Here is a 26,213-nt window from a genome sequence, read left to right on the forward strand (position 1 = left end):
GATGTAAGTAAGAGAGTGAGGAGGAAAAAAAGCAAACAAGTCACCTGAGTTATATCAAGCCTTGCTGCATGTGCTCCCTCTATTTTACTTTGGCTTTACTTTTATTTTTAGACAGTGCAGATTTATTTATATGTAGTAAAGCGCCTTGAAGTGAAAGACTTTTTTTTTTTTTTGCGGAATTCCACCGAGGGTTTATGTTTTTAAAAGCAAGGTATGACTGCACCTTGCAGCGTTGAGACAAGTCTTTTAATGATAGCAACATTCCCTCCAATTACTGTACTGCGTAATGACACCAATTGAGGCATAACACGCTTAAAACTGGAAGGGCATTTAGCAAATTATACAGTAAATTTTTAAAAAATGACACAACAAATGCAGACCGATCTCAAGGGTGTAAGATGTTTCTCATTTCGAGACCTTCTCATATGTTTAATTATTTAAAATATATGTTATATAGTAATATTATGCTGAAATACCATCGTCATCAGTGTATTTGGCTTTTCTCAACAGAGTCTTATGAGTTACATTAATGACTTTTTTCTAATAAATTATTTAAGATAAAATGATACATTTGCATATAAGGTGCTATTGTAGCCTGTATAAGCCTAAAGAAAACACATTCAAAAATTATATTATTTTGCCTTCGATTCAAAACCATTACTATATAAGCCACAGAGTGGTTTCTGATACCTACTGAAAATATCTGGAGTGCCCCTTAATTGTGTTTCTGTTTGCCATGGCAGGTCCTTCAAAGGTAATTCTGTTAAACAGTCTGACATACTGTCCTCCCTCAAACGCGAGGAAGCTGTTGGCATAGGAAGTAAAAGCCTTAAGTAAGTGAACACACTCACGAAGTGTTGAAAATGTACTTCAAAGTAAATTGCTTGGGAGCAGCCCGGGCTGATTTATTTGACTTAAGATATACTTTTTTGTGTGTTTCATTGTGGATGAAAATTTCATACACCGATTTAGAGGTGGTGAAATATAAATGATTTCTTTAAAGTTTCATCATAAATCAGTCTGTCGGTATATGTGAGCAGACACTGATTGCTCCTTGATGTCTCCTGAGCCTGATCTCTGTCTCCTGGCGTCTGGAGGTGGCTCCAGCAGCGCCTGTTGTCCCGCTAGGGGGGCAACATATTTTTTGCAGCTGGATGGCTCTCTTGCAATGTAAAAACTGCTGTGCAGCAACACCAACAAGCTTTTTGTCGCAGCCGTGGGGACGTATTAAAAGTCTAGGTGCATCAAAATAACATAACAAAAAAAAAAAAAAAAAAAAAAAAAAAAAAAAATAGGGGGGTTGGGGGGGGGCTTGTCGCTCACAAAGACCCGCCGTATTGTAGGGAGCGCGTCTATCGCAGGTTCACGCTGGAACATCTGTAGCCTCGGTAAAAAAAAAAAATGCTTACAGACTTTTATTGGAGCGGTGCACAGGATGTGGCCACGTACCAGGGCGGCGATGTGTAGCCTATAATTAGGATAAGACTTAATAATTTCCAGTCAAACGTGGGAATTTAAAGTAGAGTCCCCAACATTACATATTAACACATTTAAGGAGATTGGGGGATAATTCCACTCTGTTAAACACACTCATCATTGCTTCATACCTGCTACAAGATGTGTCACATTTCCGTGTGTGTGTGTGTGTGTGTGTGTGTGTGTGTGTGTGTGTGTGTGTGTGTGTAGAGAGAGAAAGAGGAGGAAATGCAGGAAAAGGCATTGTTTTCTATAAGAACAGAAACAAACCTCCGACTGTTACTTCCATCATAACAGTTATCTCATCCCATTGTCGTCTCCATATTAAACAAATGAGATACTTGTTAATTACAATGTGATTAAACCTTTTAATGATGTTACCGATGATGTGGCTTAATTAGAAGAGATATAAGATAATAGCCTGCTATGACAAGCATATAGATCTGCAATTAAATACTGCTAATTATCTTAAAAATCCACTTTTTTAAAAAAATCGTCTTTCGTAAGTAACTGATGGCATTTTTGCGCCCAAAACACAATTCATAAAACAATACAAAATATTACAAAATAGGTTATAATTTTCTCACATATTTTAATAATTTGTCTCTGACATTTTCCACAAGTTTTTTTCAATATTAAGAAAATTGTCATAGCAACAGAGTAGAAAAAATAGCAAGTGACAACATGAAAAAAATCCTAAATTTTGATATAAATATAATTTGATCAGCTGCCAATCCTATTAGCTAACATATCTGTTTTTTAAAAAAATAATAATTTTCTCTTGACTTGCAATAAAATCTAACTTTACGATAATAACTTTGATTTCTTTTGTCAAAGCGGTTGGAGTGGAGCTGTCCATGGTTTTAGTATCTCTGCTCCTTCTGGGACGCACTTTGTCTGTCTAGCATCACTTCAATTCTGTTTACAATACTCAGCAATAAAAATAATTTTTCAGGTGCAATAAATCGGAATTCAAAAAAGCCTCTGAACTTCGGAAGACCTAGTAGTGGTAACGAGGTTGGTGTTGGTGGTGAGGAGTAGAGTCATTTGAAATAAATGCCTTGTCGCAGACTGCCCATGCGCAGAGTCCCCAGCGGCGGCGGCGGCGGCAGCGGTGGTGGTGGTGGTGGTGGTGGTGTGGCTAATGAAGAATAATAAATCATGAAAGGGTTTTTCAGGTACAGCTGAAAAGAGTGTGTGTATGTGAGAGGGTGAGAGACTGAGAGAGCTGTAGAGAGAGAGAGAGAGAGGGTGTGTGTGTGTGTGTGTAAGAGAGAGAGAGAGAGAGAGAGAGAGAGAGAGAAGGAGAGAGAGAGAGAGAGAGAGAGAGGCGGAGAGAGACTCAGTCTGCCCTTCGCCTCAGAGCAGAGGCAGTTCGGGTCCCCGCAGCATTCAACGTAGTCGAAGAGGTACAGTACAGAGACTGTCACCACCATCACTTCTCACGTACGGTCATTTCAAGACGGAAACTTTTGACAAAAAACCAAAGCAGGTCAACGAAAGCGACAACACTTTTAAACTTGAAGTATTTTGGAAATCCTAAGAGACGGGAAGAAACTTTTTTTTATATTTTTTTCTGGCGTCGTCTATGAGGAGTTCTGCCAAAAAAAACAAAAAAAAAAAAATTCCAAGGCAAAAAATTATATTTAAATAACACAAGTTGGGCAGAGTTGAAGGAGCAAAACAGAATTTTTTTTTTTTGAACAATCGCGCCACAGGTCCACAAAGGAAACGGTATCGGCTGCGCTCAGTTGCATGGCGTGTTGGTGCCTGCGATATCTCATTTGCAAAAGAGACGAGACACCTCCATACCTCCGCTAGTAATAATAAATAGATGTGATAACTTCAGTGTTGGACGACCGTCTTCTGCCTACACTTTATTCGACACTGACTTGAGGTTCCTGCGAAGCAATTGGGCTTCAACTCCCGACCGAGGAGGCGGAGTCTTAACTTATTAAAAGGAACTTGCTGAGGCTTGGACGCCCGCAAATATGATGATGATGTCTCTGAACAGCAAGCAGCATTTTGCTATGGCCCACACCAGCTTGCCCGAACCCAAGTATTCGTTGCATTCCTCCTCATCCTCCACTTTGACTTCCAATGCACCTTCATCCTCCTGCTCGTCCTCCCGACACAGCAGCACCATCATCAGCAGCAGCAGCAGCAGCGGCAGCAGCTCGGAGGCGATGCGCCGAGCCTGTCTCCCAACCCCACCGGTACGTATTCTGCATAATCACTGCTTAAAGGCACATTTTGACAGCCCACTTTTTTTTTGCTTGATGTTTTTTTCATGTCTGCACAGCAAATCACCCAACACCTCCATATTTTTTTCCTCTGCTCAACTTATGTATTCAGTCGGCTTTGCCTTTCGTATTAATTTTTATGACCTGGGATGTTGCATGTGTCTTGTTTTGTGTGCTCCTTTTTTATGATTTCTTTTTTTCACATTCTGGAAATGTTTTAAACCGAGGAGTGGAGGGAGAATTCCCTGCTGACAGTTATGTGTGCATTCTATTTGCAATTGCAGAGCAATATATTCGGAGGCTTGGATGAGAGTTTGTTGGCCCGGGCTGAAGCTCTAGCGGCGGTGGATATAGTCTCGCAGACCAAGAGCCACCACCACCCTCCACATCACAGTCCCTTCAAGCCGGACGCAACCTACCACACCATGAACACTCTCCCCTGCACCTCGTCTTCCTCCTCCTCCTCCTCGGTGCCTATTTCTCATCCGTCCGCCTTGGCTGGCCACCACCATCACCACCACCATCACCACCACCACCAGCCTCACCAGGCACTGGAGGGGGACCTGCTGGACCACATCACGCCGGGACTGGCACTAGGAGCCATGGCAGGACCGGATGGCTCGGTGGTTTCCACGCCTGCGCACCCTGCCCACATGGCGGGCATGAACCACATGCACCAGGCAGCCATCAACATGGCTCATGCCCACGGGCTACCACCGCACATGGGCATGAACGACGTGGACGCCGATCCAAGGGACTTGGAAGCCTTCGCAGAGAGGTTTAAGCAGAGACGGATCAAACTCGGGGTTACCCAGGCGGATGTAGGGTCAGCTTTAGCCAGCCTGAAGATTCCTGGGGTGGGCTCCCTCAGCCAAAGCACCATCTGCCGATTCGAGTCCCTCACGCTCTCTCACAACAACATGATTGCTTTGAAGCCCATTCTGCAAGCGTGGCTAGAAGAAGCCGAGAAATCACACAGGGAGAAACTTAATAAACCCGAGTTGTTCAACGGCGCGGAGAAAAAGAGGAAGCGCACGTCGATAGCCGCGCCGGAGAAGAGATCACTGGAGGCCTATTTTGCCATTCAGCCGCGTCCCTCCTCGGAGAAAATCGCAGCAATCGCAGAAAAGCTGGACCTCAAAAAGAACGTGGTGCGGGTCTGGTTTTGCAACCAGCGACAGAAACAGAAACGAATGAAATACTCTGCATGCGTCTAAAAAAAAAAACAAAACAAAAAAAAAACACCACCCACGAAAAAGACTTGGAACTGCTTAAGAGACGATTTGTATCATATTTCCTATCTCACAGCTTTTTTTCAATCATCGATGACTTTGTGCTTTGAACTTCGAAAAATTCCTAAAATTGAAAAATGACTGAAAAAGTCGAAAAATCTCCCCCCCTCCTCCCTTCCTCTCTTTCCTCCCACCCCCCCAACACTGTCACGTCTTGTACTCGCTGAGAGGGAGATGTGGAGTCAAGTAAAGCGTCGTTTGACAGAGCAAGTAAGACCACTGTTTCCACACTACTTACTATGCTTCACCTTTTTAATGTCAACGCAGTATGACTTACAGGACTCTATGCTTTCATTTTTATTTATGATTAATTTCACATGAGGACTATAGTTGGCGTTAGACCTCGAGCAGAAATACCCCGTTGAAAAATAGCTTTGTTATTTCCAAACAAACGGGGGGCTAGTTGAACTCAAAGCACTTGGTTGGTGACTATTAGTGTATTTGGCTTATAGGATAAGCTAAAAAAAATTTCCCTCCGAGTTCATGACGATGCAGTCTGACATTTATTCAGGGTCCATGAGGGGATTAAGAGGACAACACACTACTTGGTCTTGAAAGCTATATTAGATTACTGCCAAATAACCCTCCTTGTATATTAATAATTTACTTGTCACACACTTCATTTTGTGTCTAAATGTGTAATTAATTCCACTTATTTTGTTACCATGTGTGATCAAAGTCGAAGATATCAGGGATCTATTTTAAAGATACCCGGGGTTTGGACAAAAGGTAGGGTTGTTTATTATTAGGCCTCAGTGTGTGGGAAATATCCAAATAGTGACTCACTTGTAAGGATTTCACTCAATTTCGCAATTTAAAAAAATTAATAACATGTTTTGTTTTGTATTTACCAGCTGCAATAAGTTTACAATCCAGCGTGGGCCGGTATCTTATGAACTATTTATTGAGTGAGGTCATGTTTACTTCATTATATATTTATTGGGATTCCCCCCCTCCTCGTTTTGCCTGAGAAAATCAAATTCTGACAGCAAGTTAAGCGTGTTGTTCTGGTTAAAGGGAAACGACTGTGAAATATACAGTCACCAATTTTTTTATTAATTTACGACTTCTAACGTTTGAGATGGTACAATCGAGATATATATGAGATAGTATTCTCTTTTTAAATTATTTTATGTATGTTTTCTGCTATTTATTTGTATAAATATACGCGCATCATTATGAAGTCGTTGCTTGTTAAAAAAATCACCTTGTTTAAGTAATGTTTTTTCTTGAAGAGAAAAGAAACAGCTTCATAGAAGTATACGTGTACAATGTAAATATTTCATTGGAACCAGTCGATGCACATAAATATATCCGTACAGGTTTTTGCTGTATTGCTGTTTTAGCTGAGGTAACTTATTTCTGTAATGTATGTTGCTTTTGGTTCCCTGGTTAAATAATTCTATTAATTTATTACATCCATGTAATTTTAATTTATTTAATTATTGAACTGCAATATGTGTTTCATTAAAGAACAAACTTTAACATTTAATCGGACGTTTTCCATGACTACACTGTGTAATGTGGCTCATCCAGACATATTAATATTCTTTTATTTATTCATCTATTTATTTATTGATGAGGAGGAGGGAAACGGTTTAGCTGTGGGCTGCACAGCTTCTAAATAGATATTTTCTGGCTTCTTTAGGCTCATTTGACTACCAATATCGAATATTGCCATGTTGTTGTTTTGTTTTTTTATAAAGGTAACTTGACTTTGCCATTACCAAGAGGTGTCAGGTTTGATTTTTAGAAAAAGCCAGTGCCTATGAGCAAGACACCACCAACAACCCACTCCCCAACCCCCCCATACCCAATCTGTTCTCTCACTGTCTGGGTGATACTAGAGACGAATATCGAGAATGAAAATGTGGAATATAATTAGAAAATGCATTTGTGCCTTTAACTTCTTATTACACCATCCTCCTCCAGGCCTCATCATAAAGCAGGCCTTACAGGAGCCACTTTTTTCTCTCTCTCTCTCTCTTTCTCTATTCCATCAATGTTAAAGACACACGTGGCTTCTCAACTGACTTGCTGCCAGCTTATGCAGCTCACTGTTGCCTTACCTGAGAGCAAATGCTAATATTCTATTAGAGTCTAATCAGGGGGTCTATGGAGAGCTGGATGGGTCCCTGGAGCGCAGACTTGCCAGATGTCAGCCCGCCAGAAAAACAGCTCGCCTGCCAACGTGCCCGTCTCTATTTAAATACACACTCAAACATGCTTCGTTCGTGCATGCGGGCTTTGAAGCAAAAGCTTTGGTTCGAAGTTATGGTTAGATATGTGAAGGAGGAGGATTAAAAAAAAAAAAAAAAGAAAAAAAAAAAAAAGGGAGGGAGCAATTTTGAATGTCATGTCCATAGCAGAGATGCTGTTTTGGGGCTTCAGGGCTGACTGGCTGGCTGGCTGCTTGAGCGCTGAGCAAGCGTTTCAGCACCATGGACAGATACCTGAGAGGCTGCACGAGCCGAACATTAGCATTTCTGAAACCTGTCCTCCACGTTTACACTCATTATTTACAGCACCTGGAATACATTTGCATGGGATTAGTTTCTGATAATTGCAATCTGATTTCAACGGTAAATTTTACCACAAGAAGAGGAAGGAAGGTGATTTCCCATACAAATAACTACTGATTAAAAGCATATATTTAGTCCAGCTTCCACTTTTAAAAAAAATGCTGTGTCAGGTCTTGTCATTTTTAATAAACATAAAAAGAAAAATTCTTATGCATCTCCAGGCTTTCATAAAAGTGTCACAGGGCGAGAAAATCAGTTAAGTTTCTCCCAAAGATTGTAAAATATATTTTTTTTAATTTTAATTTATAAATACCTTAATTGATTCAAATGTGCCACACATACTGTAGCTTTCCTCAATATTTATCCAACTAAACCCTTTAATAAAACGGCTCTTCCGCCTTCATAAAGCTGATCCATAAACCAAACATGTTCGCCCGCCATCCTCGTGACAAATTAAGAGTATCAAAACGACCCTTATTAATGAGACAGCGATGATGGTTCATCAATTAAAAGATGCTCCTGGTGAGTGCTTCTAATTTCCCCTAAATGAGCCATTCACTTAATACGTTAATAAGAGCGAATTATTAAATTACACATCGAATTATGAAAACCAGATAATTATGAAGAGCGAGTTAAGTAGTCATTAGCTATCCCTGTTAATTACCGCTGGTCAGGGAGGGCTGTCGAGTGAGTGTCTCATCGGGAATTGAAATTAACTTTATGCAGTGAGCCTCGCTGCTGCTTGACAAGCTCTGCACAGACAGACAGACAGACAGACAAACAAACAGGCAGGCAGCTACTCATCCAGACTGCTGCCTGTTTTCACTTTCACATATTGGGAGAAAATCGATCTAGATTCTTTGATAGCGAATCAATCCCCAGCACTGAAAACACACACACACACACACACACACACACACGAAGCGAAAAGGCCTCAGCACAATGAAGAAAATCGAAGGTCTTTTTTTTTCTTTCTTTTTTTTTTGTTTAAAAAATATAATAAATCTGTGAACCAAACAGTTTACCTTAAAGCCACAGACACATCTGCTCAGACCATTCTGCATGTGTAGCTCCATACATTGAAACGTATACACAGAGAGACACACACTGTGGGAGCTTTCTACAAAACGAAAAGGGCAGCGCTGTTTCCTTTTGTTATAATTACGCCCTCTGTTTTATTTTTCTCTTTCCCCTGAACATTTCCCCCCTTTCACAGGGATACTGATGAAAATTTAATGAAGCCAGGGACTGTCGGAGCTCCGCCTGGGGACCTGAGAGTAGAATATTTTAACTGTACATTTACGCCAAGTGTCTGCCTTCAAAGACGCGACTGCTCTCGAACTGCAAGCCATAAATTGAACGCGCTATCCGCTGTATAGCCCTTTATTTATCATCTGTTGGCTCCTTTTTGCACCGCCAAAAAAAATATTGTGCAACACCACGTCAGATGGCTGCTTGAATGTGAAGCGGCAATCGCCATTTGATACTGTCGCCAATCAGTTGTTGTTGATGCAATATTAATCAGCCATCAATAGTCATTAGTTTGTTAAGTGTTTTCCAGAAACTAATCGATGGGGCTGCATTGGATGGCTAGAAGGAGCTTGGTGGGATACTATTTGATCTAGGATGGCATGCAAAGGAGGGAAAGCCACTGTATCTGCCAATGAAACAGCTCCATCTCTCTCTCTCTCTCCCTCTCTCTCTCTCTCTCCTCTCGCGCTCTCTAATATAATCGCACGCGCGCACACTTACGAGCCACGCGCACAGTCATAAACAGGCGAGTTGATGCCAGGGGTAGGCATACTTTTTTTTTTTTTTTTTTTTCAAATACTGTATCTTTCATTTGACCAATGGAAACCATTTTAAATTCCTCACTTTTTATACTGATCGAAGACATGCATCATAAATTAAATCACGTGACCGGTGACTGTGCTGTTTGTCACATGGGTTTATAATGGAGTAAAAAAAAAAAAGTTGCAGCCTGAAAGGGAGATAAAAGTTTTAAGACGTGACAAGCCTCGAATTATAAGAATAGCTACTGCATATTGAATTGACAAGGCAAAGCTTTCTTTTTTTTATCTGTAGGTCTATGTGACAATAGCAAGGAAAAAAAAAATCTGTGGAATCAGATGCCCAAAAAGTTATTTTGCATTTAACTCTAGAAATAGCCAACAATTTTAGGAAAAGGCCGGACACTAACAAAACCTTTCATTTAAAATCTAAAGAAAGAAATGTATTCCAAACATTGGATGCTGCCCAGACATGCGCAGAAACGAGTTCGTTCTTTATTAAACATTTATGAGATCGATGTATTTAAACAGACTGCATTTATTTAAAGTCAGGTCATTTTTTTCCTACGTAAGAAATAAAATGCAAGCTTTTTATTTATACTTTCCTTGCGTCAAATAAAAAAGAAGACATTAAGAGATACTCAATTTTCAACATTTCATTACAAATCAGAAATGGGATTTGACCAAAAGAAAAAGTCCCTCTTAATTTAATGCCATGGAAACCTTCACAGCCTTCATAACTAAAATAGCTCAGGGGCGTGATTAGAGGGGGGCCATGCACACTCACCCCTGACATGTGGCTGCCACCAAAATAATGATTTGGATGCAAAACCATGTTTCTACCTTTGCCCCTATGCGCCTTTGCATCTCTTTGATACATTTTGTTATTCATTGAAACATAAACGATTGTTTAATTTCTTTAAAATTCAACATTCTAATTATTGGTTTTGTAAATTGTTCTTTATTGTCCATACAGTTGGTACCGTTGTGTGATTTTTAGTTTTCGACATGAATCTAAATGAACATTCAAATGTTTTTGCTTGAGGGGAAATACGGTCTATAGCTGAGCTATATTGTTGCGATATAAGTCAAATGTGAGCATGTTTTAGATATTATCTCAGATTGTGTGTGTTCAGTAAATTTTGCAATTTGGATGCCGATGAGTTTTAATCAATATCGATAGATAATTGTAACTCATTCAATAAGCCTAATTTTTAAAGAAGTAATCTAGTTATGGGCTGTGATCCATTACACTGCAATCAAGTTCATTTTCATTACAAATATTTCTGTACACTGTAAAAAATAAAACTGACCTCCCTCCCCCGCCCCCCCAAATTATGAACCATCTGCAGTACTTTTTCTCACAGCTAGAGGCGTGTGAGGAGTAATAGTTAAAAACCTTCACTGTACTTCAATGCCCATGCAGACAAGAAATATTGGTGACATAATTTTGTTTTGAGCCACATGTCTCACATTTAGTCAATTTTGTAACGCACTGGCAAAAAAAGACAGAAATAACTCCGGTGAGATCTCCAAACTTCTCAGATGAATGAACAAGGAGGTTCAAAAAGGGACAAACTCTTCTTCGCATGAGCGATTTTCAATCTTTACATGTATTATTTGCTCTTTCAACTTTCATTGTCAAAAAAAAAAACTCAGTACATGCAGGTTATTATCAAGACTCCAAAACCTATATGTGAATGTGAACAAAAATAAAATAAAACTACATAACTTAGGTGCTTTAATCATGTGGCATTCATTTCTTTTGACCATGAAACATTCCTCAAAATAGTCTTTCAAGCTTTCTGAAGACCACATGAATTAATAAACAGTATTCATCTTCACAAATTTAACGACTACAAAGTGTTTCAAACATTCTCAGAATCATCTGAGCAATGTACGTAAAGTTGTTGTTTTTTTTTTTCATCTTCATCTTCCTTTAATGTCCAAAATAATGTTGTTTAACAACTTTACATACAGTTCGTGAATACAGCAGTGCTAAGGTCACAATTTATGGAAACGCATTCAGTTGAAGCTTGGTTGAGATTTTTCAGCAAAAAGTAGTTAATGCAAGATAAGTTTGTAAAAAAAAACAAAACAAAACAAACCTTGTGCTCATGAAATCTTGGGTTAACATGCTATATTTAAAAAAACAGTAGGATTGTGTTCTCCCTTGTGATGTGATTTGTAACTTGGGTCAATCCTGTTTATTGTGGAAACAAAACACAGACATGGACCGGGACCTTTGACATGAGAATGGCAGATCTGAATATATGAATGAATATATAAGCGATTAACTAAATGTGTTCATAATTTAATTCAGTCACACCATGTGTACTCAGTTGCGTATTATGACCTAATGTGCAAATTGATGGCATCAAAGTGCCTTCAGCTATCAAATATTTAACAACACTGGATGGGTATACACGTTTATGAACAGCTAGGTCTCCTCCTCGCCTCCCTTTTCACCTGATCTTCTTTTTGCAACCATCTCAACCGACGAGTGTTAGACTCGCTCGTTCTCAGAGGCTGTTTTGGTGTTCCGAATGAGTAAGTTGTAGACCTCGTAGAGATTGGACCTTAATGAGAAGGTGGTAGAGCTGTCTAGTGGATGTGTGTTCATTGGGCTTTGACAGCCGCGCTCTGTTGCAGATCTATTAATCATACCCACAAGGAGTGCTAGTCTCTCTCTCTCTCTTTCTCTCTCTCTCACTCACTCACCCTCTCTCAGTTTTCAGTTTATACAGAACAGAATCATTTACATAAAGTCCTTAAGGCAAATAACTGTTGGGGGCTCTAATTTATATCTGATCGAAAATTAGCCGTCATTATGCGCACCATTAGCTGCGTCTTTAATGTGCTTCTAAGCACCATTTGTCAAGCAGCTTGTTAATATCCTTCAAGTCTTTAAAGTTGAGAGCTCATTAAAGACTGCTGTGCCTGTTCTTGCTATTTCATAAAATTCTGTGGGAAGGGACAGAACATTTAAAAGGGTTTTTTTTTTTTGCATTTACATTGTCCAAAAAAATGGATTAAGTGTGGACAACTTACTATGTATGTGTATCCTTCTGGTATGATTGGAAACTGAAAGACAAATTTCACAGTTTCAGTGCAGGAAATTTATCTCAAAGTGTAAACACTAAATACATTTAGTCTATCAACTGACAAAGTCCAATTAAATATTTATTTACAATATGATCACAACACCAGAGACATATAAAACTGAGTATTATCAGAAAAAACAATTCTCTTTTGACTGCGGAAGCCTTTGGAGTGAAAGCAAATTGTTTTGAAATTCACACATCAGTAAAGCAAATGGACCACTGCATATACACGCTCGACTGAGAAGTCTTTCTTGCCCACAGCCCATAACAGGAGACCCTCACAGGCCCAATCTTTGCCTATGGGTAATGGGAGTTATGCTGCTTTATTATTGGTTAAAACTCCAGTGTCCTTAGTCCTTTTTTTTTTTTCTTCCAGTATAACAGATTCCTCCAGGCTAAAGCAATAAAGAGAGTAATTAGAATGCTAAAGACAGATGTAAATAAAGGGAATGAGACAGTGGTGAGGGATGAGGCGTCTAGGTCACACACTCTCATCAAAAACCCAGTTGGTAGCAAATGACACAACGTTCAGTGCCAGAGGCCCGAGGCTATGACTGCAAACCAGAGGACATAATGGACTAAATTATGGCCTCAATGGCTATGCATCTCAAAGCACCAATAAGAACACACACACACACACGCACAGACACACACACACACTCTCAAACCCCAAACACAACTATGGTGTGTTCAGATTATCTAAAGCATTACGTAATGCGTGCACATTATACAGTGTACCATATCAAAACAATATGCTTTTATTAAACAGTATGATTCAGTAAACACACCCCTACAGATACACTGTTAATTCACCGCCTTCTTGATGGCCTCCGTTGATAATCTATTTATGTTTTGGACTGTCATTTTTTTAAAGTTTCTGTCAAACAATAAGGGAATACTTTTTGAGGAGGAATTTATTTACTTATTTGTTTGTTTAAAGGAAAATATAGTGAAAATAAGATGAATCTGAGACAGATATTTGATGAAAAAGAGGAGAAGAGTGTGTGGAGGCAGCAAACATCAACACTAAACATTATACACTTGAGATTACATGCATGGAGAGGGGGTTGGGCTAATTAAAATATTTGCATTATTAAAAATACATTAACTACTAGAACGCCATCATATTTAACAACAGGAGACATTAATAAATTAGCCAACTTTTGGGAATGAAATGAATCCGTCTTTATTCTGGGTTTCCAGGGGAATTCCAGTAAGTCACAGGCATGAGGATCAGGATGGCAAATCAGCATGAATACTGACTTTTCAAATAAAATGGTATTCATTCTGAAATATAAATCTCGAAGTTGATATGACACTTTGTTGTATTTTATTTTCGTTTTCATGCCCGTCAATTCAAGAGAAAAGGTATTTTTAAAGTTTATCATCATAAATGAACATGTCACGTTGTCTACTTTGTTTTTGTGCTCTTGGTATGGTTGCTTTCATTCAAAACACTGTTTTCAAAAAAAAATTGAAAACAGTGAAATGATGTCTGGTATCATGTGCGATAACGATCATATCTCAGCGATGATGATTCTAGGAAAGCTTCCCGTTATTCAGAGTGACCACAACTCATTGAGGTATTCGAAAAATAGTCAACATGGTTGGTATGAACTCCACGGAAGCAAAAAAAAATCACACACACTCAGTATCCCATTAGACTGTTTTACACACTTTGGATCTCACCTGGTTAATGAGACCCTCTATAAGTTTCCCGAGCCTCCCACACGCGGTGCTTTATGTCTGTTCATCTCTCTTTTATGTTCCTCAGTTTGTGTCAGCCACAAATCACTACACTACACTCAGCACTTTATACACATACTACATGAATAGTGTAGAAGTGGGACATTAATGTTACAAATGTATGATACACTTAATTAATGTCAGATGGTTGTAATTGCTATCAGCTTTGCCATCTTGACAGTTTTTTTCCCCCCGACATGTGTACGTTATCGGTCCTGTCTGTGTTCATTACAACTCTGTCTAAAGCTGCCTTTAAGCGACTCTTTACAAGTTCCTACTTCCAAAATCTTAAGTTGTAAATACACCTGACAGTTGTTAAAATGGTATAGTATGGGTGGGCAATATGGATAAAAAATTCTATCACAGCACAGGTAATTTGTATCACTACACTGATCATTAATAATATGTTTTTGGAAATTCAATTTAGAAACCTTTTATAGATAAAATAATCAGACTGGTTAGAAGTGTCTATTTTTGGCTCATCCAGTAAATTAAATACCTGACAAATCAAGGTACGTCATTAAATTGATGCGATAATGCTCACTAATTTGTAGTGGTATTAAAGGGATAGATACCTCTGTAGGAACTGTATAGAAATATCTCTTAATGTCAAATCACCCAACTATTAGTTTAAAAATGCAAAGCAAAATGGACACAACGGTAAGTTTTTAAGCAACTGTTTTCATTTAAGCAGAAGAATACAGAAGAGAAAATTAACGTCATGCATGTAAATAATGACGTAATCCACTTTTTCAAAGAAAAAAAAAGATATTTAAAGTAAGGCTTAAACAAGAAGTGAAAATAGTAGCAAAAGCAGAGAATGCAAAATAGCATCATAGGAATTACATCTCCTTAAAATTATACTTCAGCCTCTCAGGTCTTGCAGAAAATTTCCAGTATTTTTCAGTCTCACACTCATGATTTGTTATTTTGTTTGTGTGTACTAAAATCATTGCCATATTTCTGACAGCACTTGAAGGCAGCCGTTAATGGTCTTATCCTGGGTTAGCTGCCAATCTTGCTGGAAATGAACCATCAGAAGATTTTCAGACAGATATTCGCATCTAAGGACTGCTACCAAAAAGCCACAGACTTCATACAAGTATGCAGTATGTATAGATAGAAAGGCATTTCCTTCAATATTTCTTTGAGTTCATTTTATTGAAATTATTACAGAGTACATATTATGTAAAAAATGACAACCAACCAAAATATCTTTCAAAAAAGCTCAACATAATTTTGCTTGACCAGTAAGTCCACGTTTCAGGCACTGTGTCAATTACTGTGATTGAAAGGAGAGGGATAGAGCATTTCTATTGCCTTTGACTAAAGTTACATGATCTTGCCATGCAAATACTCTGCTGGAAGTAATATCTCAGCATAGCAAGTTGATGCCACCCACTATATTAGATTACACACCACTGTTGAAATGTGTGCTTCTGAGGTGCCTTTGCAAAAGGTTGATTACTTTGGATATATTTCACCTGCCGCTCTGGGCTATTATTGCTTGAGATACAGACTATAGTCAGAACCCTGATGGAGCAATCCTGAATGGGCAACGTCCCTGGTAAAACCATATAAAGTGATTCAATGCGAACATAAAGAAATGTTAACGATCGTCAAAGACCTTTGTGTTGGATGGCTTTCCTCCCAGTTACTCTCTCCTTCTCACTCTCTGCTGTCCTTTTTATTCCCTCCTCACTGAAAGTCTGAGCAAGTGTATGTTTCTGTGAGAACATTTGGAGGAAAATAAATCTGATATTGGCGGAAAGAATCAAAATCATCCCCAAAAATAAGCCTGTTTCTGAAAAACCCAAACTATATTCCATCAACATGTTTCTTTAAAATTGCTAATATTGACAGTGAGCTGTGCCTGGGAGATGCCTGTGTATCTCAGTGGCTGTGCTGTGAAATGTGGCAGACAGACATAGTTTCTGACCTCTATATAGCAGTGTGGAAGGACCTCAACAGCTGTAAACAACACTGCAATCAGTGTCCCATCTGCTCCCATGTCCCACTTGTGTGGATGCCTTTTTGCCATTTCTTTCACCCTCTGCCAAGTGGCTGCCTCAGGACATCTAACCCAGAGAAAAGAGCTCATTTACCCAAGGAGGAAAGAAGCAAACTAGATTTCTGAGTGTGTCTGCTGACAGAGAAACTTGGTTGTGGCAGGATTTTTCTGAGTTAGATGGGTAATTATATGTAATATTAATTTGCAAAAAATGCACTTCATCAAACTGCACTAAAACATAATGTCTTACATTAACTATACACATATTAACAAGCATCATCATATCTTGATGCTAACCACCTATTCAAGCAGCTATTACGTGTTGATTTAACCTCTTTTAACCCCGACTGAGGCTAATGATGCTTCACAGGGATTATATGAAGTGGGTGCTTGAGCTACACCCACTGCAAAGGTAAGTGGTGTGACTATTGTTGTTGTTTTGTATAGGTAATAAAAGTCTACACAGTGAATCTACAAATCTACTACTATAGTAATTGTCATTTTTAAGAAAATACTAATAAGAGTATTTACATTTTTATGTACTTTTATACTCAGATATAGTCCCCATTTCTAAACTTAAAGGTACCCTGTGGAGTTTTTGACCAGTAGGAGCGCCAATGAGCAAGGTTTTTATGAGTGGGTCAGTGTTTTGTTTACATTATGCACACACATGAGGATGCATATGGACAAGTTTGTGAACGATACGATATACATTCCTGCCAATTGTTTCACACTATTCTACTGATTGACAGTTGGAGGCAGCAAAGCACAAAAAAGCATAGCAATGAGCTAGCAAAGTCAGTGAAGAAGAAGACGACTGCTAGCAAGCAAACGTGGAGGTAAACAATGCACCATTTTTAATTATTAAAAATTTTTAAAAAAATCGGCTTTGCAAATGTTTTATGAGGAAGGAAATGCGTTCGTCAAATTAGTTATGTAGGCTTCACAGAATGTGTTTTGGTGAGAAATACTGAAAGTAAACATAAATGTATTTGTTTACAAGAAAACTCCACAGAGCACCTTAAAGTCATTTTTTTCTTCCATCCATTTACAATGTTAGTCTCATTTAGCAATTCATATGAAACTGAAAAGCATGCTTGTCATGTTTTCTTATTCACCTTGTTTTAGTTCTTTAGTTGAAGTCTTAAATGCATGTGCTATGAAGCCTAAATACATGCATATAAAAAGGTTGTAAATACGACTGTAAAAGAGTAAAACATTTGATGAGGATTTCATCTGCATTATTGTGCTCATAATGTCAAAACTGTTTATATATTATGCTAATTATCATGTTGTATGCTTGATACTTAAAGAGTGAGTACACATTAATTAATCATTTCTACATATTTGGGTTTTTCCCCATACGTATGATTATGAAGATGATCAAGAATACATGCTGCCCTTGTCAGCCCGATGCAGAGAGGTCATCATGCCTCAATCAATCCACATTTCTCACTTCTACAAATAATTGCCTTATGTTTCTATAATCAAAGTGTAACATCTTTACAAGCTCTTTATTCAGGGGTGGGCTAAGGCAAACTTTGCATTCTGCATACATAATCCATGTATAAATATGCCTCACACCAGAGCCAAAGTGTTATGTGATTTGAGTGGGGGTCAGAGCCACTTGTATTCCTGTGGGTGGAATTGCAGGAGATTTGATTGGAGCATTATACCTACATGAGGGCCCTCCAGAACTCCTATCTGTTGTTCCCCCTACTCATTTACTTTATCAGTGCACTGCTGTAATATACATAATTCAGACAACCAGGGAATGTCTTTGGGCTCCGAACCACCTGCTGGCTTTTATTAGCTAATTAATGGTGATTTATCAGAGCTGCTAATTTGAGTGGGGCCGCTTGCCTTCAGGAGTCTCAGAACACCGTATGAATTCTGATGGTAATTATGCTTATTTGATGGGCAGTTTGCTAAAACAAAAAGTTCTGTCTTTTCTGCCCCACAGGGATGGAATTTCTGTTCTTACGGAAGACGACCTTGTGTGATTTTTTTTTCTGTCTCATTAAGGTCTCACGCACAGTTCATTTTAATACTTAAATTCAAAACAGCTTTTTTTTTTTTTTTTTACCTTTTTACCTGTAGATACAGTATGTGTCCTTGGAAAGGTCTTTTTTGATGTCCTTATGTTTCAAGTACATTTACTGTTCAAGGACCAAGAATTCACCTACGTCCATCAAGATTCTAGTCTGGATAGTTTGGGCAGCCTTAAAGGAGACCACCAATATCAATATACTCAATTCACTTCTAGCTATGTGTTTAACTTTTTTTTAAACATTTTGAGATGCAGCCCAAATTTTATGTGTTTCGATAGACATTACAGTGTACAAATGAACAAAGATATGCAAAGAAGATATACATGTATATGGTTATTAAGATTTGTGGGGCCATGTGGCTTTAAGGGATTATTTCCTGAAATACATAACATTGATTTCTTCCTGTAGGGTGACAAGTGATTGACAGAAAACAAAGAATAACTTGCATGCAGTGATATGGAAACACTTTGCTTGGGCACAATGACACACCAACAGAACAGAGACACCAACAAAACCAAACCAAGATGCTGTCACACAGGTAATTGTCATGTCTGTTGCCCGGTATCCTAAGAATTACATTTATATTGTAAGATTCTGCAGCAAACGGTTTACGTCCAGTGCCAACATTCACTGCCATACATAAAGTAAATAGTGCATATTTTATTTAGAGAAGGGTCGGAGCAAACCTGATTTTCATGCAGAGGACTGCAGTTCACTTCTTGTTACAATTCAACAATTTGTGTTCACTTATATTAATGTAATCTTCTCCTCACTTTAACCAAACCATATTTTGTGCAGACAGTGAGATACAAATCTAAAAATGTTGGCACTGAACATTAAAAAAACATTGTCACTGAACGTAATCTGTGGTTATGCAGAATCGTCCAAAATCTATTTTTTGTCACTGATGGGGTGTCATTTGGAAAATAATGTACTACATTTTTATGAATAATTTGGCTGAGCAAGAAATATGATTTTTTTTTTTACCTGAGTTTATTGCCAGCTTTTAAATTGTAATCAGTATGTGGCTCTTACTCTTGGGCTTGCATCATCCCAATATTTCCTGCTTTACAATAGTATTAGTGCTGTACTGTCACTGAATATACACTACCAGTATATTTAAGTTTGGATAGACTTTCTCATTCAAGTGGATGGGAAGGTGTGTCCAATTATTATGCACATTATTTCCAATATGCGGCACAAAAATTGCTTGTTGCCAAAATTTCAGATGTTCAATTTCAATTTCAGTGAGTTTAATTGCAATTTGTAGATCATTATAAACTATTATAATTCATGAATTAAAAATAGTTTTGGGCTGCTGGGTTCAGAGCCCACATTTAGACATAGACTGTCCAAAAAATAAACGACCCAACAATGGGAGGAGCCAAGCTTGAGCTGAGGTAAAATTTACAATGGCTTTGTTAACACTCCCCCCAAAACCATCTACAGTATTTATGGTCTGTGCTTCCCTAATCACTGTCTGACTGCAGATCACAAGTAATTAACTAGCTGCACAACTGTTTTTATTGTTATACAAGAAGTTTTACTTGCAAAGCGTTTACCATGCCAGCAATGCTTTAAATTGAATAGGATCTTTTTGGAACCCTGCACAAAGTAATGACACCATTAAACTGAAACTGCTCTATTTTTTTTTATATCAGACCCTCAGAACACACTGCTGCAAAATGTTAATCTACCATACAACTTTATTCTGTTTAAACAAGATGATTCCCTCTGGCCCCATGAGTCACATTGTTGTCTCTGGGAGCTGACACATAATCTGTACAGATCTGTTTACAAAGATTATACCACCACTAGTTTACAAGCTCAACTCTTTTCATTATAGGGGAAGCAGGTCTCATTGTGGGAGAGGGCCTAAAGGGCTTCAGGGGCCCTGCCTTTTCCCATGCAGGGCAATTAAGGCATCTCGTTCCGACTATATTGAACTGTAAATCACAAAAAGCTGTTTTATTTGTTTGGATTTTTGCTCATCAACCAACAGGAGAGTACGATATAACAGTGTGAGTCCTTGTTTATCCTGAAAAACTATAATCTGAGGCAATTCTGCTCAACAGAGCAACACTATGTTTCACCAAAGTTACAGTACTTTGTAACATAACAAGGGCACTAAGGGCATCTAAAGTTCATTTGCTGTGGTCCGAATCAGTGGATGAGTTGGCAAATTTGTTGCGTTTTACTCTTGCTTCCATTTCTTTTTACACAGAATTTTTTTTTTTAAATAAAAGCGAATCAAAATCCATCACAAAACGCCGCATGAGAACAGTCACTCTGCTCATTGTTTAAATGTGTCTGGGTCAGGAGCGAGAAAGTAAAAATAGGAGGAAAGTCCTGAGGAAGGTTCTGTCTGCCCTAATTTGAAGAAAGTAATGTACTTTGCTGCTTATCCAAGTCAGACCTCAATTCATTCTCTGGCTAGCAACCATTAATTCCACTGATCTACATCCCAGTATGCAAAGCACATCCAAGAATACACCTTGTAGTTGGGTCAGATCAAGGTCGGATCACGTTCCCACCACATACCACTCCAGACCACTTCCTCTAAAAGAGTCTTGGTGCGGTTGTCTTGGTCCATACCCAAGCACGATTGCTATGTTCAGATCTTCCCAAACAAATCAATTATAAATCAAGGGAGAAACCGAACCAGAGTCTGATTCAACTGAACTAAACAACACAGGTTTGAAAATGCTAACATGCTGACGTTTAGCAGGTATAATACTAACCTGTTTACCATCTTAGTTTTGTGTGTTGGCATGATAACAATTGCTAATTAGATAAGTCTCAAGCAAAGTGGTGGACCAGTTGTCCAACCAACAGACCGACATTGCCATTCCTAGAGCCGTGCTGCTAACATGGCTAAAAATTAAGGTTTAGAGCACCTGTTTACAACTGCTGTAATTGTAATGATACAGACCGCACATTAAATACAGATGTTTATGTAGGTAAGTATGAACTTAGATAATTTTTAAGTGAAATTTCTCTCATCCTTCATAGAGTATATGCATCTTTAAACACTGACAACATATTTGATCCAAATCGAGCTATTTTTTAGGAGGATGCTTCATTTAGTTCAATTCACCTCCAACGATTCAAAACATTTGACAAGACCTTGTCATATCAACAAAGATAATGCCTTGCAATGTGTAAGGCGTCAGATGGTCGATTGATGTTTTCTGCCCTCTGCATGCATATCCTTGGGGAAATACTGTAGAGTCTCTCCCAAAGCAGGTTAAATCCCAAAAGGTAAGTGTAAGTACAGAAGTATAAAACATTATGTCAAGTCATTTGGCATGTCTGAAATTAGAATGTGGAAGGAGAAAAAAAACTGGGGTTAAGATGTGTCTGCCAGCGTACACCTCTTCCTTATCTTTTCATCCCAATTCAAATAAAATTCAAAACAGTGGGTAAATGGTAATATCACACAAGCAAGCAACGGTGCCTCCAGCAACATGCTCCATTAAAAGAGTTTGCTGTGCAAGGTGCAGCAGCTCTCTCTACACAAACTGAAGTGTTTGCTCAGTGGGAATTGAATAGAAATTCTGAAAATGCACTTTAATGTAGAAAATTTCAAAACACCCCTTCAACAGCCAGTTTTAAAGACAATACACATGTAAAACTAACCCTATTATGTGTCTATCACTGGGTTACAAGTATCAGTTGTAGCTATATGTGTTGTATCATATAGAAGCACAATTACACACCAACAGCCAAGCTCAATTCGTAACCAGAGGTGGATCTTTAGTGTAAAGACCAAATAATTCCTGTTGATCGTATTCATTTGACACAAGCTCGGAGAGTCAATTAAGATGCCAGTCAAGATCTCCACATCAAAAGGTGGTTTATTTCTATGTAATTCCAGCAATGACCCAGAGAGGTCACAGTGTGCATGTTTGTGTGTCTGTTTCTGTTTGTGTGTACACACAATAGACCTCTAGTAGAGACGGGCCACCTCAGCCTCTCTGGGGAGGGAACCTTCGGTATAAAAGCACACTATTGACAGGGACTTCAGCAATTGTACCACAATTAGAAAGGGACCGATCCTTCCCCTTCTACCACAACACACAGACATACACACACTCAAAACTCAGACTAGGTTTGATGGGGAAAATGGAAATAAGCGCCTCTGTGCCCATGAATGCTATCATTTCATTCCTCTACCCTGAATGCTCCAGGGATCTCTGAGAAGGAGTAGGAGCAATAAGTTCACTTTGCTGAATTAATGCTGTAATTCTTTATCAGGAGAGCCTTGGCATTACCTTGAACCGGGCTGGTTTTATGCAAAATGGTTTCAAGCCTAGTTTTTTTAATGATGGTCCTAATTTGTTGGCTCACTTTAAATTATTAATCTCTTTTATATTCAAGTAGTTATTACGTGTCATAACTGTGTATCTATTGGGTGAGATTTAATAGTATCTGCTGGACCTTAGGAAAGGAGCCAGCGCAGAAATGCTATTAAATATTAATAATTAGCTAAATATTTGCCTTGGCACCTGCTTTAAGCCACCATGCTAATTGGCATGGGAACAGCTGAAGTGGTCACTGAAGACACACAATGAGATATTCACATAGAAACTCACTGGCAGATGCAGACAAATCAATTAGAAAAGGGAGATGAATGTGACATCTGGAGAGTTTGACTTGTGACCAAATATTGTCTAATTTTGCAAGTTATCATAAAGTGTCATAAAATTTGAGCATGCTTCTCTCAGGAGGCTTACAAAATGAGTCTTACCTACAGTAGCCCACAATCCTGGAATTGAAGGCTTGCTCTCCTTTAATCATTCTATGTTGAGATTCTGATTTACATCAATAATTTGGCAAATTTTAGATTGTATTTTACTAAGTTAATGTTCCTGTACAGCTGCTTGTGTTTAGACAACATTTATCATTTGGAATGTTGGACTTCTTTTGTTAAATGAAGGGTTTTGTAGATTTATATTTCTTAAAGCAAGGCATTGAATGAGGTGTTGTTTTTTTACAGCCATACTGAAGCTCCAGCACACTACTGGCAATAGTATTTAACATTTCAAATAATACCAAGCTAGTCATGTCTGGATTAGGGCTGTCACTTTTTGAAAAAATCATGTTGGAACTAATTTGAACCAATATGTTAATCGTCTCCTCCCTACACAGACTCTAGAATAACATCATAATTACTACAGCCGCTAGAGGGATTCTGTCTCAACATGTTGTTTAGGGCACTTGCTGAATCAACTGCTACTGATGGGTTTTTTTGTTTTTTTGGGGAGGAGGACAGTCTAACCCCTAAACTATGTTGTACAACTCATGTCGTTCCATTAATTCTGGGTGCCTCTGCTGCTCTCTTGAGTAACAAGCTAACAGGTGACATCAGATTTTATGTTGTGGCAACATCACTGTAAGCGGTTGCATTTTACAAAGACAGTAAACAACCTCACCTTTATCCAAGATTTTTCCATGTATGATGTCCGATGCAAAATGCTTCCACACATTTCATTCTCAGGAGGTTTGGTGTCATAATTATTTATTTTACATTTCGCATTAGTTTACTACATTTTGCATCATGAAGAGAACAACAATAGCATAGTTTACAAGGAGTACAGGGCACGTTCTGTTATGCTTATACAGTGAGAATTTTTCATGTTTGAATGGTAATTTGAATTTAAATTAAAAAGTGAGAATCCTAGTATGAATGAGATCCTGTGAAATGTTACCTTCATGTTTATTGTTGCATCATGGAGCTAAGGATAAGAAAATGACAGTAGAGATGGCAGTCCATGTAAATGTCCGTGGTATGGTGACCATACACAGAAACACAGAATAACGACAAAGTCAGCGCTATCCATCCATCCATCCATCAAGCAGTCCATCAGACATACCACTGAACCATCTGCCAGCCTCCCCCATCCCTGGCTGAACCCCCACAGCCACCAGCCAGGAGGAGACTCTCTCCCGGGGCCTGATGTGCTAATGTGAACCTTTGTGGTGCTGAGCTAAGTGGATAGCTAGGTGGTTGAGCTGTGTGTGTAGCTCAGCTTTGGTGTGCTGCATAGATATTGCAAGTAAGACTGTATAGAAAAACAGAATACAGCAAAAGTCATCTTTTAATGGTGTGTAATCAGGTGACGTACATGATTTTGATGTCTAATAAACTATAAAGATGTAATTTCTATGTGGATAATTATGGTCATGTATCTGCTTTTCATTTTATTTGCAGAAGGAATTCAGCTAGTATCACTTCACTTAATGTATTTTTAAATCATATTTATTTGATTTGACCTTTTGTTTTAATATTAACAGAAATCCGCAACCCTGCAACACTGCTATGCATGGTGTCCTCTGCAAAATTCAATTAGACATAATGTTGCACTGCAATCTATTCATTTGAGGCGCCCAGTGAGGCAGCCAGTGGGAGTGTATTGATTGGAGTGTGTCATGTGTGGAAGCGAGAGAGGGGTGGCCACACTTTTTTGCTTAATGGACTGAAATAAAGGAGGCGGGAATGGGCTTTAATTAGGGAACAGTGGCAGGGGCATCTAGTTTCTCTTCCCAGTAGTTACCCCACATCTCCTCTGCAGAACACACTCATCCACCCATGCAATTTCACATGCAGTTGCTCACAAACACACACACACAATTCATACTACCAGTGCATTCACACATGCACAAACAAACGTACACACTCTACTGCCAATGCAAGCACACACACAAACACACACACACACACTGAGACACACAGGAGGAGGGCAGAGGAGAATGGAGGGGGTGATGGAGGAAAGGATGAAAAAAAAAAAGAGAGAGGGAGTGCTGGGCTCCCGGGGTCTCAGCTGCTGCTAGGGTGCTGCCTGCTTCTCGCAATGAGTTGCAACTGTCAGTTTATTTTATCTCAGGCTTTTCATCATCGCACAGAGCCTGGTTGGAGGAAGCCACCTGAGAGTCTTAGGAATTTGTTGGCTACAAGTCATTAGCAAAGACTGCTGAGATGCGCCGGGGCCAGAGATGTGCGCGGGGTACTGCTGCAGACAAGTATGTCCCTTTAACCCTTGATAGGCTGATTGGCACAGGAGCTTCGCTTTGATGGCTGGATAATTACATACAGTCTAGATGACACAGGGCAGGTCATGGAAGCTTAGCCGTGCAGGTAAAGAAACAAGATAGAAGGATACGATGTGAATGAAGGCATGTGGAGAACATTAAAAGTGAAAGCAAGTCTTTTTTTTTTTCCTTCCCCAGCTTGAACCTATTATAACTTAAGACTTGCTGTATACACAGAGACTGCCGATCAATCTATAACAGCTAGTGAACACCTTGGAAGGGTAGTGGATCTGTTTCTCTTGACTGCACACTCACAGTGAGATGGACACGACTTAAAACAGATAAGTACGTAAGTAAGTAGGTTATTAGGCAGGTCGCTGGGTGGCTGGTTTGTGACGTAAGGAATAATTGTTGTTTTACACAACTTGGTCATCATTTTTGTAGCCATCATTTCTGTCGGTCATCATAATGTTGTATTCATCAAAATAGTTGCTGAGATCTGAGAATACAACATTGCAACCACAAAATCCAACAGGGCAAGAAACACAAACAGTCAGGGGATCACACAGGTTTTAAACAAGCCACCAGTTTATCTTAAACACTTTATTTGGAGGTAAGCCAAAAGTGAGTGCACCTGAAATGTCTGTAATAATCCCTAATTGCACAGTAACACTGTGTGAGAGCACAAGCACTTTTACTATCATATTATTACAATAGTAAAGTTGAACTGGGAATTTAACAATCTGTAAATTTTAATGGATGTTTACAACGGAGAAGTTCGGTAATAATTTTATCATTTGTCTCTTGTTTTTCTCTTCCAAAATTTAAAACCCATCAACTGCTTATGCCCATCGTTCAAGCGATGTTGCTCAACAATTAACTCGGTGAGTAAAATGTTAAGTGCGAAATGGTGGCTGGTGGCACTGAGGCCTCACAGCTAGAAGGT

At 38.8% G+C, this 26,213-nt stretch overlaps 2 protein-coding genes across 6 annotated transcripts in view; one reads left to right on the forward strand and one right to left on the reverse strand.

The window, feature by feature from the left end:
• LOC137179903 (uncharacterized) overlaps positions 1 to 26,213 on the reverse strand; it is a 131,178-nt gene that overhangs the window by 56,361 nt on the left and 48,604 nt on the right. The window lies entirely within an intron of this gene.
• Positions 2,378 to 6,503, forward strand: pou4f2 (POU class 4 homeobox 2). Of its 2 annotated transcripts, XM_067584961.1 has the most exons (3): positions 2,378 to 3,541; positions 3,638 to 3,696; positions 3,975 to 6,503. In XM_067584961.1, exons 1-3 carry the CDS (start codon positions 3,468 to 3,470, stop codon positions 4,934 to 4,936), a joined length of 1,095 nt encoding a protein of 364 aa, XP_067441062.1. In that variant the 5' UTR covers positions 2,378 to 3,467; the 3' UTR covers positions 4,937 to 6,503. The 2 variants fall into 2 exon arrangements, with proteins under 2 accessions (XP_067441062.1, XP_067441060.1); XM_067584959.1 differs by having other exon boundaries at positions 2,379 to 3,692; positions 4,004 to 6,503.

Source organism: Thunnus thynnus, chromosome 3 (genome assembly GCF_963924715.1).
Source record: "Thunnus thynnus chromosome 3, fThuThy2.1, whole genome shotgun sequence".
In the NCBI taxonomy this organism is placed as follows: Eukaryota; Metazoa; Chordata; class Actinopteri; order Scombriformes; family Scombridae; genus Thunnus; species Thunnus thynnus.